Raw genomic sequence first — 16,445 nt, 5'->3', positions numbered from 1 at the left:
CAGGGGCCCTGTCCCCACAGCCGGGGTCTGACAGGCCGTCTAGGCTGCGCTGGCCGCAGGGGCCCTGTCCCCACAGCCAGGGGTCTGACCGGCCGTCTAGGCTGCGCTGACCGCAGGGGCCCTGTCCCCACAGCCGGGGGTCTGACCGGCCGTCTAGGCTGCGCTGGCCACAGGGGCCCTGTCCCCACAGCCGGGGGTCTGACCGGCCGTCCAGGCTGCGCTGGCCATGCAAAGGCAGGTGCCCAGACGGTCCGTCCTCGTCAGGGCTGCAGGGCTGCAGGGCTGCGGGCTGCAGCGGCCTGTGACCGACCCTGGGAGGCCGGCAGATGAGAACGTGCAGGCAGAGCCCAGCGACAGCCCGGCTTGCAAAGCTGTGGTCGCTGGCGGGCCCCGTGCTGCCGGGTGCCGGGGCAGGTTTGAGTGTCCAGCATCGCTGGGGCCGCGGCCCTCTGCTGGGTGTGCCGTGGCCGCTGCAGGTCCCAGGTGTGGGAGTGGCTGTCGTGAGAAACGTTCTCAGTGACCTTGGGAAGCGGGATCAAAAGGGCGTCGTGCTTATGGCTGAGGAATGATTTGTAAGCCTGGTAGAGGAAGTGGAAATGGCTCTCTGAGGGGGTCACAGTTGGCGTTTATTTTTTATTTTGATCTCGATGCTAAAGAAGGAGAAGCAGATGTTCCTTCCCAGCCCTAGCCCCTTGGAGTGGGCAGTGGGTGGCCCCGAGGGAGAGGGAGCCCTGAGGCCCGGGAGTGCTCTCCCAGGTCTTGCCTATTTATGCAGAAACAGCCTGGACGGAGGTGGGCATCGGAGGGGCCCCCAGGGTGTACTCGGCTGTCCTAGGGAGGGTGATGGTGGTGACGTGCCCTTGAAACCCAGTGAAGGAGGAGAATAGGGCGGAGGGTTGGGGGCAGAGCCACTCGGGGTGCGGCTGGAGGAGCAGGTGCATGGCCCCTTGTCTCACCCTGGCTGCTGGTGAATGCACAAGACAGGGGTCGCCCACCATGCTGCCTTGCACAGTGTCTTCACTGTGGAAGACGGAATGACTGATGGCAGGTTCAGATGACCAGGGACTGTCCCATGACCCATCCAGAGAAGCTCAGTGAGAGCGATCTCCCTTGGCGGTGATAGCCGAGCTCTTTCCTGCTTCCTCCATCCCCCCCCCCCCCCCACTGCTCCTCGCTTCCCCTTATTTCGAAGTAAATCCCAAACAGAAAGATCTTTTGCCCATAAGTATGTCAGTCTGTCTCTCTGCAGGATCGAGACTTTCAAAACAAAACCCAACGCCCTGATGGTACCTAAAAATGAGCCAGTGGGCAGCGGTTTTGACCGGCATCCCATGGGGAGGGGTCTCTGACCATACCCCTTGTCTCCGCCCTGGCCCCCAGTGAGGGCTCCGCCCGTGGTCCCGTTTTCCTGACCGAGCTCTGGAAACTCCGCTGCGCAGGTGTGGTCGCTGTTTCCGTGTCTGCCGTGTGCACACAAGTGTGTGTGTCAGACTGTCCTGTGGACAACAAGCATTTGCACTGCTGTCAGAACACACATTTCTCCATGACGCCACAAAGTTGTAGTGGTCTTTTCTCGTGGCTGCGTGGCGGTCGGTGGACTGGCGGCAGAACATGCCTTGGTGAGCGTTGTGGCTGGTCTCAGTGTAGGGGCCCACTCCTTGCTTCTGCGAGTCTGTTCCTGGGAAACGGTCCCTGGCAGGACAGTGGGCAGGGGTGAGATGGCTCTCTGTGGCCGTCAAGCTCGTGGCTGGGGGGTCCTGGGGCAGCCACTGAGCGTGCCCCCGGCACTCTCTGCAGCCTGGCCTGTCGGTGGGCTCTGTTCCACCCCCCACCCGTACCTCGCTCCCGCCGCAGCATTTCCCGGAGCCTGCCACCAGCTTTGCCCCTGTGCTGACTGGCCCCGCCTTGCCTATGCCCTCGGGACACCAGGTGAGTGGGCTGCGCCTCCTCCAGGCCTCCGTCTCCCCTGCCAGCCAGGTCCCAGCCCAGCGTGCTGGTGGAGGGGGGGTCACTTGTGTTTGTGGAATGAAGTCCCACAGCACTTGGAGGGCCTCATTCACACACAGCAGTTCTCAAAGAGCTGTGCATCCTGGGCTCCCTGCTGGGTGTGCATGCGTGTGTGTGCACATGTGTGGGTATGTATTCATGTGCACATGTGTGTGTGCATGTGTGAGGGCATGCATGCATGTGTGGAGGTGTGTGTGCACATGTGTGTGGATGGGTATGCATGCATGCGCACGCACATGTGTGTGCACGTGTGTGCACATGCACGTGCATGCAAATGTGTATGTGTAGCTGTGTATGCATGTGCATGGGCACACATGAGGGCATGCATGCATGTGTGTACGGGTAGATGTGTGTGTGCACGTGTGAGTGCATGCACATGCATGCAAATGTGCATGTGTGGGTGTGTATGCATGTGCATGGGCACACGTGAGGGCATGCATGCATGTGGGTGTGCATGCCTGCATGTGTGCATATGTGTGCACACATGTGTGTGTGGGTATGCATGCATATGGGTGCACATGTGTGTGTGTGGGTATGCATGCATATGGGTGCACATGTGTGTGAGAGGGGGTGTGCATGTCTGTGTGCATGCATGCTTGTGGGTATGTGTGCACATGTGTGGGGTGTGCACATGTCTGTGGGGTGGGTATGCATGCATGTACATGCATGTGCTCATGCTCACTGATTTTCTGTCATGTCTAAGTACCTGGGGCGTCTCTTGGAAGGACACTGGTCTAAGAGAAGCCCCTTCTCCTGCAGCCTCCTCCACTGGCCCAGCCAGCACCCCTGCCACAGGTCCTGGCCCCAAAGCCTGTGGGCCCTCTTCAGCCGGTGCCCCCACACCTGCCTCCATACCTGCCTCCCACCTCCCAGGTGGCCCCAGTGCCGCCGAAGCCCGTCCAGATGCCGCCAGCGCCCCTGCAGCCACTCACCCAGGTCCCTCCACAGGTACCTACCTCGCCCTCCTGTCCTCCAGCCTCCTCCCTCGTGGGGCTTTGGTGCTGCCGGCCTGTGTGTCTGTCTCAGGTGCGTCTGGATGAGGAGGAGCCAGGGCAGGGCTGTGAGTCCGCAGCTGCGGCCACTGTCTGTCCATCCAGCCATCTGAGGCCGTGTTGACTGTGGCTCCTTGGGGCGGGGTCAGACATCATGTTGCCTGTGACACCTGACAGCGTGTGGTTGGTGCCCAGGAGCCTGGGCTCATGTCATGGCCAGTATGGGGACAGCTTCCACCTCACGCTGTGTCCCGGGGCTACGGTGGGAAGTGCTGCTTCCTGTGGAAGGCGTGCGTGTCCCCCAGGCTCACCCCTCAACCCCGAAGTTCTTACCTGTCAGCTGTCACCCACACCCGCTCTCGTCCTCGTCACGCCCTGTCAGTCGACTCACCATCCAGCAAAACCGCCGCCTTGCTTGGTGGCCACGGAACTCAGCTGGTTCCAACACACGGGAGCCGGTCGGCGCCCTCCCTGCCTGAGAACCGGAGGCGCTGCTGATGCGACACCGCGTGCCTGCCGCCAGCAGGCCTGGCCCTCGCGCCCTTGTGCCCTCTACCCCGCGGCGCGGCACATAGGACATTGTTTGCCGGTCTGACAAAAATAGTCATAATTTTGATTTGTGTACACCAGTTGGCTATTACTGTGTAGGCTGTTGTCATTGTTTTATGTGACAGTCTAGGGGGGAAGTGGTCCATGCCCCTGGATTGATGGTCAGTACTGCGTAGTTTAAAACACTTCATCCCGCCAGGTGAAAGTGTTAGAGAGAAAACTGTCAGAGAACCGTCTGCAGTGTTCCCAGTGTGGATTCCACGCGGTCAGATACTGGGGGTCTCTGACCAGAAGGGTTGGGGGCTCCCACTGTGGGGAGAGGCCGTCCTCCCCAGTCCTCACGGCACGGCCAACAGGGGACTCGGCGTATGCTCTCCCCAACAGGCCCCGACAAAGAATTGGTCTGTCAGAAGTTACACAGGTCGGGGAGTCAGGCAAAGTAATTTCAGATGTTTGGGGCCTGCCTGGTGGCTCTGACCATCCTGACCTTCTTTTTGTTTTAATCCTCACCTGAGGATACTTTCCCATTGATTTTTAGATAGAGTGGGAGGTAGGAAGGGAGAGAGAAACATCGACATGAGAGAGACACATCAATCGGTTGCCTCCAGCACGACCCTAACTGGGGCTGGGGATCGAACCTGCAACCCAGGTACATGCCCTTGACTGGGAATCGAACCCGAGACTCTTTGGTCTGCGGGCCGAAGCTCTAACCGCTGAGCAACCGTCCAGGGTGCCCTAACCTTTGTGAAGGAAAACCAAAGCTGGGGTCGCTGCTGTGCGCCCCGGAACCTGAGCTGCCCCGCCTCCACGGTGACGCCCAAGGGCCCCCACAGCGCCCTCTGCCTGTCCTCGTCTGGCCGACCTGTCCTGGGTCCCTGTGAAATGGGTTCCTTTCTGGTCCTCTCGGCAGCCGCCGCACAGACGTGTCTCTGGCAGAACCTGCGGGGGCCTTGCTGTCCGGCCGGCCGTGCGCCTCCAGCCAGGCTGATGGGCTGTGTCTCTTTCAGATGCCTCCGCTCCCTGTCATCCCGCCTCTCGCTCCGCTGGCCGCGGTCGACAGCCTCCCCTCTGCCCTCCCCGACCTGCCGGCTGCCAGTGGGCCTGCGGTGCCTCCGCCCTCTCAGTATTTCTCTCCTGCTGTCATCTTGCCGAGCCTCCCGCTCGGTGCCACCGCCCCCCTGCCTGCGTCGCCGGCCCTGCCTCTGCAGACGGTCCAGCTCCCCCACCCCGCTGGGGCACCGCTGGCCGTGCCATGCCGGACCATCGTGCCAAATGTGGCGGCCACTGCCACCGCCATCCCTCTGCTGGCCGTGGCCCCTCAGGGCGTGGCCGCCCTGTCCATCCATCCTGCCATGGCCCCGCTGCCGGCCCAGCCTATATACCAGGCCGCCTTCCCACAGATGGTACCCGGCGACATCCCACCTTCTCCCCTCCACACGGCACAGACCGTGAGGGCCACCCCTCTGCAGCCGGCCCCCCCTGTGCTGCCGCAGCCCCACCAGCCAAGCGTCGCCCACCTTCCTGAGCAGACTGCTTCGGCCCCCACGGTGGGGAGCCAGGTAATCCACCTGCCGGCATCACCTGTTCTCCAGGCCTCGGAAGAGCCCTTCGTACCCGGAGATGCCAAGGGTCTGTGGGCTCCGCTCCTTCTCCGCCCCTGGCTGGAGGCGGGGGGCAGAGTGGGCTCAGGCGGGCAAGCAGCACGTCCCACAGGCTTGGCTTCTCATCCTGGGGGTGTCTGCTGCCTCCTCCCACCCCCAGCACATGTCAGGAGCCAAAGGTTCCACTGTGGGCCCTTCCCGGGGGCTCCGTAGCAGCTGCTCGTGGGGGGTTCCCAGGCGTGCTAGATGCCATGGCACCTGCCCTCACCTAGGTGGGGCCTGGCAGCCTCCAAGGAGCTCTGTCAGCCCCTCTGTGGGTACCGGGGGGCTCACACTGCCCCTCTTGTCACCTGTCAAAACGCGGTAGGTGGATAACCCGTCAGCAGGGGGACGGGGCACCGGGGTTCCGGGGTCTGTCAGTTGTGGTCCAGGCTGCTGGTTCCAAGGTGGTCATGGCAGATGAGGATGATGCCCCGGAGTCAGGGGGACCTCTCAGGCAGCTCCCCAGCGGACAGTGGAGGGACTCGGGGAGATGCACCGTGCTGGCGGGGGCAAGCCTCCCCCCCCAGGGGTTCCACATCCCTACATGGCCCGGCATGTAGAGCCCAGGGCTGCCACCCACCCTGTGAGGAGAGGGTGGCCTGGGGGCTTCTCACCTGGGGGCTTCTCACCTGGGGGGCTTCTCACCTGGGGGCTTCTCACTTGGGGGGCTTCTCACCTGGGGGCTTCTCACCTGGGGGCTTCTCACATGGGGGCTTCTCACCTGGGGGCTTCTCACTTGGGGGGCTTCTCACCTGGGGGCTTCTCACCTGGGCAACTTCTCACCCGGGGGGCTTCTCACCTGGGGGGCTTCTCACCTGGGGGCTTCTCACATGGGGGCTTCTCACCTGGGGGAATTCTCACCTGGGGGAATTCTCACCTGGGGGCTCCTCACCTGGGGGCTTCTCACCTGGGCAACTTCTTACCTGAGGTGCTTCTCACCTGAGTGCCCTCCCACCTGGCCCTAAATCTCAACAGCCTTTGCCTGGGGACACTTTTTTCTTTTTAAGAAATATTTCTTTTCTTTATTGATTTTAGAGAGAGAGGAAGGGGTAGGGAGAGAGAGAAACATCGATGAGAGAAAACATTGACTGGCCGCCTCCTGCATGCCCCCACTGGGGATGGGCCCACAACCTGGGCATGTGCCCTGACTGGGAATCGAACCAACAACCTCTTGGTGCAGGGTCTATGCTCAACCGCTGAGCCACACCAGCCGGGCCCCACTGAGAGGGAACGGGGGGTCAGGCCTGGCTCCAGGCCGCCGAGGAAGGTCAGCGCCCAGAGCTCCTCCCTCAGGAGGCAGGGTCCAGGGCTGGGTCCAGGCCTCGAGCTCGGGCTCAGCCAGACGCGCATGAGGGAAGTGTGGTTTCAGGGGAGGTTTTCCCAGGTGGGAACTCGAGACTGCTTTTTGTGTGTTTGTTCTCTAAGTCTATACACGTGTTCTCAGGCCGGGACTTGCCTGTGGCAGGAGTGGGTGCCTTAGACAGGGACACCTCAGCACCGCACCCCACATGCGCCGCTCGCGGGGACCGGGAGCGCCCGCTGTGCCAGGATGCCCAGGGCCCTCAGGGGTGGCGCTGGCACCTCAGCCTGCTGCCCGTCTTCTGTGCCCGCAGATCCTGCTGGGCCACCCGCCTCCCTACGCTGTGGACGTCCCTGCCCAGGTGCCCGCGGTGCCCGCTCCCGCCGCCGTCCTCTCCCCACCTCCGCCCGAAGTGCTGCCGCCCAGCGCCCCCGAGCTCCCGCCTCAGCCCCCCAGCTCCCTGGCCCCCACGGTGCTGGCTGCTCCTCAGGGCTGGCCTGTCCAGACCGCCGCGTTGCCACCTGCTAGCCTGCCGCTGCCCAGGGGGCCTGGGGCCTCCAGCCCCTGCCCAGCTGTCCAGCTGACTGTGGAGTTGGCTCCGGAGGTGTGTGCCCCCCAGCATGTCCCCCTGCTACCTGGCCCCTGTGCTGGGTCTCAGCCCTAGAAGCGGGGAAGCTGGAGTGAGTCCTGGGCCTTGGGACAGACCTGGGCCCTCTCTCCGCTGGCCCCAGGTGTCCCTTCCCTTCAGTGCATTTCCAGGGGAAGGTGTGATACTCCTTTTACACGTAGATTTCGGGGACTTTCCCTTGGAAGTGACGGTGAGGCCTGTGAGGAGCCTTCCTGGGCCTGTGCTTCCTTGTGAGGATGATCAGAGTGGGTTAGTGTGTGGAAGGGGAGGGTCCGCTTTTAGGAATCTGCTTGGCTCCAGCAAGAGAAAACCCTCAGGCCCGCTGCCCTGTGCGGTCTGCTGGCAAAGGCAGAGGGAGCGGGCGTGGCTGGGCTGGGCAGCCTGCGGGGTGCTGTGGGGGAGGGGCCTGGCCCACCCTCCTCTCCATGGTTGTATTTCAGGAGCAGGCCTCCCAGGACAAGCAGCCTGGCACCCTGCAGAGCTGTGAGAGGTAATGGCGCAGCTGGGGTGGGGCTGTCGGGGGACCCCATCTAGCTCCCCGCCCTGTGTCCGGGCTTCTCCTGACCTCAGCGGAGCCTCAGGGAGCTCCTCTGGGGTCGGTGTCCGCGCTCCCTGAGATGGGTTGTCTGATGCTCCGGGCACGTTCTGGGGCTTGGCGCTGGTTGTGTGCTGAGGGCTCTCCAGGTCCGGGGCTGGGCGGGGACCAGGAGGCCTGGGCACACCCCGTCTCCCTGCAGTCTCCTGGTCCTGGGCACACTGAGTGTGGAGAGGGACCGTGTCCTCCCTCCCGGTGTGTCAGCCACAAGCTTGCTGCTCTGCAGGTCCTCAGTCCTGGCAACCACCCCCTGTGGTTGGCATGTCCTTGTGCACAGAAAGGGAAAGTGAGGCACCGGTGAGGGTTGTTTCTTAATTTTGATGTTTACCACGAGATCGCTGGGCCTTAACGGGCCACGAGGCCACGAGGACCAAGGTGCTGGCCCCGAGAGCCCATGGCCTCCCCAGCCTCCGGGCTGCCCAGGACGGGGGAGGGGTTGCAGGTCCCGGGATTTCTCTGCTGGGCACACGTGGCTGCTCAGGGTTCTCTGGCTGGGCACACGCCAGCGCCTCTGGCTGTTTCCTGAAAAGCTAAGCTTCCCGAGTAAGGACAGTTTGCAGGTCATTTTCGTGGGCGCGGGAACATCCCTGGTTTCCCAACAGCTACGGAGGGTCTGATGCCACTTCCGGAAGGGAGCTGAGTGACAGCTGCGAAGGCACCTTCGGGGGCGGGAAGCTGGACGGCAAGCCTGCCCGGAGACACCACCGCCGGTCCACGCGCACACGCTCCCGCCAGGAGAGGGCCAGCCGACCCCGGCTGACCATCCTGAACGTGAGCCACAGGCGTGGAGGGTGGGGGCAGGGCCCTGGGCCCATCTCCTCCGGCTCTCATCACCTCTGTCCCTAGGTGTGCAACACGGGCGACAAGATGGTGGAGTGCCAACTGGAGACGCACAACCACAAAATGGTCACGTTCAAGTTCGACCTGGACGGGGATGCGCCCGACGAGATTGCCACCTACATGGTGAGTGGGTGTCTGTCCGGTGGACTGGAGGGCACTTCTCTTGGGTAGGCTGTCTCCTCTGTGTCCTTCGGGCACTTGGCCGCCAGCCCTTCCTGTCCTGCAGCTCCAGCAGGTGACTGCCCGCACCGGGCACCCGGCGGGCTGCTGCTCCAGCCGTGGCCCCTCTTGCTGACCGTGCAGCCCTGGGCTCTGGGGCCAGCCCTGCCGCGTCTCCCCGAGGGGTTTAGGACAGAGCAGAGACCAAGCAAACCCGCAAGTGCAGCCTGGCTGTGTGTGCCGCCGCAGGTGGAGCACGACTTCATCCTGCCGGCCGAGCGGGAAACGTTCATTGAGCAGATGAAGGACGTCATGGACAAGGCGGAGGACATGCTCAGTGAGGACACGGACGTGGACCATGGCTCCGACACTGGGGCCAGCCCGCCGCCCCTGAGCACCTGCAGCCTGGGTGCCGGAGAGGTGAGCTGGGATGCTGGGTCCTGGGGGGCCAGGGCCCGCTCATCCCCAGCTGCAGGCCCCGAGGACAGCTCTGGGAGGCTGCCTGCCTGTTCGGGGAGCCTGCGGGGTGTGCAGCGCTGGGCGAAGTGGCCCGGAGCAGGGCACCTTCAGCTTCCTTGGAAATACCGGGCCCTCGGGCCTCGGCTCTCAGAGGCTCTGAGGCTTCTGTGTGCTCCCAGCTCTCTGTCCATGCCGTCTACTCATTTCTGACCCTTTACCTCCCTCAGGAGAGTCGCCAGTCCCAAGCAAATGCCCCAGTGTATCAACAGAACGGTACGTCTGCCTCCTAGGCCACCCCCCACCAGACTCACCTTAGAGGAGGCGTTTCTGTCCGTGTCCCTTGTCTGCAGCAGGCTTTTGATAAGAGCCCCATTGAGTGTATTATTAGGGGTAGGCCATCTCACGGGGGTTGCTGGACTGGGTGCTGACCTCCCGTCCCTCACAGATGTCCTCCCCGTCTGGCCCAGGTGTCGCCTGAGCATGGCATGAACCCCCTGCCTGCTAGTCCCCAGCCGGCCTTGCCTTCCGTGCCTCGGGCGTCCTGGGAGCTAAGCCATTGTTGGGGGTGCTTGTCAGGGCTCCGTGAGCGGGTGCACACCCCTCCCTGGGTGAGGCAGATCCTTCAGGGCATCTGTGGCGAGTCTGGTGCCAGCAGTGAGGGCCCCGCGGAGACACGAGCTTGCCCTCACCAGCTGCTCTTGTCCTGCCCTGCAGTCCTGCACACCGGGAAGAGGTGGTTCATCATCTGTCCGGTGGCTGAACACCCAGCTGCAGAGGCCCCCGAATCCTCGCCCCCACTTCCTCCGAGCTCCCTGAAGCCCGAAGCCGGCCCAGGTAGGAACAGCCAGAGCGCCAGTCCTGCTGCCTGGCTACAGCGTGGCTCTGACCCGGGCATCGCCTGGCGTGACTCGTGCTCACGGCTCGCCGGCCGGGGCTGTGTGCCCAGCTACGGGCAAGGGACGGGCGCGCACTGTTACCCTGAGGCCCAGAGCCGCCTGGAGGCGGGCTGTGTTCCTCCCCGGACGTCTGCCCAGTGAGCCAGGTCAGGGAGCACTTTGGCTCGGGGCTGCTGGTCACCTTTGCTCTGCAGGGGCCACACCTGAGCTGCACATGTGTGTGCTAAAGGGCTTTGCCAGTACCTGTTCTTGCCAGTGTCATCGTGCAGCTCCCGACGCCCTACCCTCCGCCGTGTGGCCCTGCAGGGGTGCCTGCTGGTTCTGCTTGTTTGTGGGGTGGGAACTCCCTTGTAATGTCGAGACTGACACTCGGACCTTGATGGCCCCGTGTGCACAGGTGCAGCAAGCTTGCCTTGGGCTTTCGGTGAAGTCCTGATTCTTGTGGTCCCTTGAGAGGCTGAAAATAATCACTTAAGCAGACTTAAGGTTTAACTCCCTGTGAGCCGGCAGGGCCAAGCTGCTGATTATGTAACCTGACCTAGCGGGCGGAGCAGTAGTTCTCCTTCTCCAGTTTCATTTTCCGAGTTCTCAGGTACCGTCGTCCGCGGTGGTCCAGACTATTAGAGGGAAATCCCAGACGCAAACAATCCATACGCTTTTATTTATTTTTTTAAGTTTTGAATGTTTATTGAATTCATTGGGGGTGACATTGGTTAATAAAATTACATCGGCTTCAAGTGTACGATTATAATATGTTCTCTGTGTATTGTATTGTATGTTCACCACCCAAAGGCACGTCTCCCCTCACCATTGCTCCCCACTTTCCCTCTCTCCTCCTCTGGTTCCCTCTGGTGACCACCATACTGTCGTCTGTGTCTGTGAGTTCGTTCTGTCTTCATCCCTTCACCTTTTTCACCCGGCCCCCAACTGCTGCCTTCTGACAGCGGTCCGTCTGTTCTCTCTGAGTCTGCTTCTAGTTTGTTTGTTAGTTTATTTTAGTCGTTAGATTCCACATATGAGTGAAATCATACGGTATATGTCTCTCTGACTGGCCTACTTCATTTAGCATAACAATCTCCAGGTCCATCTATGCTTTTGCAAAAGGTAAGATTTCCTTCTTTTTTATGGCTGAGTAGGATTCCACTGTGTAAATGGACCACAGTTTTTTTATCCACGTATCCGTGGATGGACACTTGGGCTGCTCTCAAGTCTTGGCTATTGTACATAACGCTGCCATGAACACAGGGGTGCATATATTCTTTTCAGTCAGTGTTTCTGGTTTCTTTGGATCTGTTCCCAACATGGAATCGCTAGGTCATAAGGCAGGTCCATTTTTAATTTTTTGAGGACCCTCCAAAATGCATCCTCACCAACAGGGCACGAGGGTTCCCTTTTCTCCACATCCTCACTGACACTTTGTTGATGTATTCATGGCAGCCATTCTGACAGGTGGGAAGTGATGTCTCATTGTGGTTTTAATTTGCATCTCTCTGATGATTAGTGACCTTGAGCATCTTTTTATGTGTCTATTGGCCATCTGTCTATCCTCTTTGAAGAAGTATCTATTCAAGTCCTGTGCTGCTTTCTTAATTGAACTGTTTGTTTTTTTGGTGTTGAGTTGTATAAGTTCTTTATAAATTTTGGATATTAACCTTTCATCAAATGTATTATTGGCAAATATGTTATCACATTCAGTGGTTATATTTTCATTTTGTTGATGGTTTCCTTCTCTGAACAAAAACTTTTCAGTTGGATGTAGTCCCATTTCTTTACTTTTCCTTTTGTTTCCCTCGCCCGAGGAGACATATCAGAATAAAATATTGCTGTGAGAAATGTCTGAGATTTTACCGCCTATGTTTTCTCCTAGGATTTTTATGGTTTCAAGTCTTACATTTAAGTCCCTAATCTATTTTGTGTTCATTCTCCAGTTTTCCCAACACCATTTATTTATTTATTTTTTTAATCCTCATGCAAAGACATTTTTGCATTTATCATCAGATAGAGAGGGAGGGAGAGAGAGCGAGAAACATCGATGTGAGAAAGACTCATAGACTGTCGCTACCCACACTACCCCAACTGGGGCCAGGGGCAAACTGCCACCGAAATACGTGCCCTTAGCAGGAACTGAACCCGGGTCCCTCAGGTCTGCAGGATAACGCTCTAACCACTGAGCCAAACTGGCCAGGGCCCAACACCATTTATTGAATAGACTGTCTTTACCCCATTGTGTGTTCTTGTCTCCTTGTCATATGTTAACTGACCATAAAGAATGGGCTTATTTTTGCACTTTCTGTTCTGTTCCATTGATCTCTATGTCTGTTTTTATGCCAGTACCATGCTATTTTGGTTACTATGGCTTTGTAGTATAATTGGATATCAGGTAGCATGATTCCTCCAATTTTGTTCTTTTTTCCCCAAGATTGCTATTATTATTTGAGCTCTTTTGTGGTTCTATATACATTTTTGGAACATTTGTTGTAGTTCTGTGAAGTACCAAGATACACTTGGTATCTTGACAGGAATTGTGTTGGATCTACACATTGCTTTTGGTAGTACTATGGACATTTTAGTGATGTTAATTCTCCCTATCCATGAACATGGTATATGCTTCCACTTAATTGTGTCTTTTTTTTTTTTTGCATTTATCTTCAGATAGAGTGTGAGGGAGGTGGGGGAAGACAGAAAGAGAAACATCGTGTGAGAGAGACACATCGACTGGTTGCCACCCACATGACGTCAACCAGGGCCAGGGACAAACTGCAACTGAGGCACATGCCTCTAGTGGGAACTGAACCTGGGACTCTCTGGTCTGTGGACCGATGCTCCAACTGCTGAGCCAAACTGGCCAGGGCTTTTTGGTGAATTATTTAGGGTTCTCTATATACAGCATCATGTCATCTACAAATGGTGACAGTTTTAAAGTGATTATTGATAGATATTTATTCATTACCCTTTTATTCTTTTACTTATGTTCCTTTGTTGTTGCTGTTCTTTCTCTTCCTCCTCTTTTCCCTCTTTTCTCTTTCTTTTTTTTTTCTTCTTTCTCTTATTGTTTTCTCTTCTTCCTCCTCTTCTCCTTCTCCCTCTACTCCCTTCTGGCCTGAAATGGTTCTGTTTAGAAATCAGCTGACAGTCTTATAGGAGCTCCCTTGTAGGTAACTAACTGTCTTTCTCTCTGTGCTTTTAAGATTCTCTCTTTGTTCTTAACCTTTGCCATTTTAAAAATGATGTGTCTTGATGTGGGCCTCTTAGGGTTCATCTTGTTTGTGACTCTCTGTGCTTCCTGGACTTATATGTCTTTTTCCTTCACCAGGTTAGGGAATTTTTCTATCATTATTTCTTCAAATAGGTTCTCAACCCCTTGCTCTCTCTTCTCTTCTGGTACCCCTATGTTGAAGATGTTGTTATGTTTCATATTGTCCCAACAGTTCCTTAAACTCTGCTCATTTTTTTTTTATTCTCACCCGAGGACATTCCTGCATTTATTTTCAGATAGAGCAGTAGGGAGAGAGGGGGGAAGGGAGAGAGAGAAACATCTATGCAAGAGAGACACATTGAGTGGTGGCCACCCACACGACCCAACTGGGGCAGGGATAAACTGCAACTGAGGTACGTGCCCTTAGCAGGAACTGAACCTGGGAGTCTCTGGTCTGCAGGCTGACGCTCTAATCACTGAGTCAAACCAGCCAGGGCAAACTGTGCTAATTTTTTAAAATTCTTTTTTCTTTTTGATGCTCTGATTGGGTGTTTTCTGCTACCTTGTCTTCCAAATCGCTGATTCAGTCTTCTGCTTCATCCAACCTGCTGTTTATTCCTTCTACTTATTCTTCATTTCAGATATGGTATTCTCCACTTCTGACTGGTTCTGTTTTATGGTTTCTTTGTCTTTTTATCATGCTGTCATAGCTCTCACTAAGTTCCTTGTAGTTCTCATTAAGTTCTTTGATTATCCTTATAACCATTCTTTTGAATTCTTTTTCTGGTAAATTGCTTGCCTCCATTTCATTTAGCTTTCTCTGGAGATTTCTTCTGTTTTTTTTTTTTGTTTGTTTTGTTTTTTCTTTTTGGGCCTGTTTCTTTGTCTCCCCATATTGGCTGCCTCTTTGTGTTTGTTTCTGTGTGTTAGGTACATCTGGGTAGTGTGGCCTTCTGTAGTAGGTGTCCTTTGGGATTTAGTGGCACAGTCTTCTTTAATCACTGGAGCTGGGTTCTCCAGGAATATCCCTTGTGTGGGTTATGTGAACCCTCCTGTTGTAATTGAGCCATGATTGCTATTGGCCCATTCATGCATGGGTTTGACTCTCAGATTGGCTGACTCTGCGGATCAGTCCTGACCATAGGTGTACAAGCTGCTGTGCAGATGCTGATGATACGAAGCAGAATTTGCCCAACACAGTCTGGTGCTGCCGAGATCTTCCTCTGAATATGATGCTTGTGGAACTAACTAGATCCCACTGTGATGTTGTCTGAAGTTCACCACTGGGTATCTTGGTTCTGGGGCCTCTTGGGAGGGACTGTGGTGCGGTCCAATATCAGACACTGCCTATGACTGGGCGTGGGCAACCTGTTTGGAGCTACAAAGCGATCCACAGTTTGTAGCTGCCTTTATTGGGCCTGAGGTGCATGAGAAGAACCAAGTCCAGCTGCTACCAGCAGTGAGTCTGGAGGCAGGTCAGCAAAAGGCCCAAGGCTCCCCTAGCTCTGCCTCTTTCTGTCTCCACCTGCTGGCTGCCTGTGAGGCTCAGTTACTGAAAGAGCCTCTTGTGGTACTCGAGTTGCATGAGGAAGGTTCTCATGCCAACACCAGGCAGGAGCGAGTGGTGTTCACCAGATTGATATATGTTCACTCTCGGTGCCAGTGCTGGGTCTGAGGCCTCTCATCAAAAGTCCCAGGGTATACCAAGTCTAGCTTCTACTTGCCAGGTGCCTGGAAACTTTTTGGTGGTTTAGGGTCTCAGGAAATCATCAGGGTGAGGCCAGCAGAGTTTATCTGGCCCAAACAGACCAAGATGTTGCCCTGTGAAGGGAGGGCTCTGCATTGGTCGGGTGTGCGAGGGAAAAATGGCCCCTATCCAGGAGCCACATAACCCAGTCTATTGCCGACTTTGTTAGGAGTCTGAGCTCAGCTGGGTGGAGCTGCTGAGAGTCGGGGTGGGGAGACTAGTGGATCTCCTGTGAAGTGGAGTGCTGTTCAGACTTGGGGGAATGATGGAGGGGCAGCCCTTGCTCCAGAGCCACACAACTCAGTCCCTGCCACTCCCTGAGCCCACCTGAACCTCTATACACCTGCCCAGGCAGCTGACTCCTCAATAGATGTGAGCTCCTCAGCAGGGTGTGAGCTCCACAGGGTGGAGCGACTGGGAGTCCAGGGGTTGGCACTATTCTGTTTCCTCAGGCTGGTGCCGCAGGAGGGGAGTGCTCCACCCTAGAAAGATGGCATTTGCGGTGTGGGAGGGACACAGCACAGGAACCCTGGCAGCTGTTTCTTCAGCTCCCTCCCCAGAGTCACAAACCCCAGTCTCCTCACAAAACCCTGCTCTGCTCTGCCCTCCCTTTGCAGGAACCCAGGATGAGTGGCTGCAAGTGAGATTTTTTGCGTTGGCCCTTTAGGGAAGCACCAGTGTCTGGAAGATCCCCGTCTCTCCCTAGTGGACAGAGTTCCCACTGATTTTCACAGCTGGATGTTATGTGGGTGCTTCTTCCCGGCTCTCGTGCTCTGGGATGGGGAGCCTGGCCAGCATGGGGTTGAGTCCCCGTGCTCCTCAGGGAACCTTGGATATCCTAGTGTGGCCCGTGGGAGCAGGGCGAGCTCTTTCCGCATGTCCGCCCTTCTTACCAGTTTCGATGTGGCTACTTCTATAAGTCCTCGTTTATAAGACTTCTGCTCAGCTAGTCTTAGGTTGGTTATTCTGGTTGTTTTATATTTTGTAATTCCTGTTTAGTCCTGGGAGGAGGTCAGTGTAGCTTCCACCTACTCTGCTGTCATCAAGACCGTCCCTTAAAATCCGTAAGTTTTAAGTTGCGTGACGTTCTTAGTAGCGCGATGAAATCTTGCACTGTCCTGCTCCATCCCATGTGGGGTGTGAATCATCCCTTTGTCCAGTGTCTCCATGCTTTCGGTGTTCCCTGCCGCTTAGTCCCTGAGCTGTCTGTGTGGTCAGATCCACTGTTGGGGTATCGCAGTGCTTGTGTTCAAGTGACCCTCGTTTTACTTCCTAACGGCCTCAAATTGAGAGCATAGTGATGCTGCGGATTCAGGTATTCTGAAGAAAAGCTGTAAATGTCCTTTAAGTGTCAAGGTGAACGTTCTGGACTTGATAGGGAAAGAATAAGGATGATATGGTTAGGTTGCTAATGTCTTTGGTAGGAACAGATCT

At 56.8% G+C, this 16,445-nt stretch overlaps 1 protein-coding gene across 1 annotated transcript in view; it reads left to right on the top strand.

Moving 5' to 3' along the window:
- The window catches only part of WNK2 (WNK lysine deficient protein kinase 2), a 106,157-nt gene that overhangs the window by 46,356 nt on the left and 43,356 nt on the right, over positions 1-16,445 (top strand). Inside the window, 10 exon segments of the mRNA XM_036278514.1 lie at positions 1,798-1,933; positions 2,747-2,955; positions 4,556-5,107; positions 6,805-7,095; positions 7,560-7,609; positions 8,317-8,485; positions 8,561-8,677; positions 8,963-9,133; positions 9,400-9,445; positions 9,887-10,006. Coding sequence (XP_036134407.1) covers positions 1,798-1,933; positions 2,747-2,955; positions 4,556-5,107; positions 6,805-7,095; positions 7,560-7,609; positions 8,317-8,485; positions 8,561-8,677; positions 8,963-9,133; positions 9,400-9,445; positions 9,887-10,006 — 1,861 coding nt within the window.

This window comes from Molossus molossus, unplaced genomic scaffold (assembly GCF_014108415.1).
Source record: "Molossus molossus isolate mMolMol1 unplaced genomic scaffold, mMolMol1.p scaffold_m16_p_29, whole genome shotgun sequence".
NCBI lineage: Eukaryota > Metazoa > Chordata > Mammalia > Chiroptera > Molossidae > Molossus > Molossus molossus.
The sequence above is the reverse complement of the archived record's forward strand: the minus strand, read 5'-3'. Positions and strand labels throughout refer to the sequence as shown.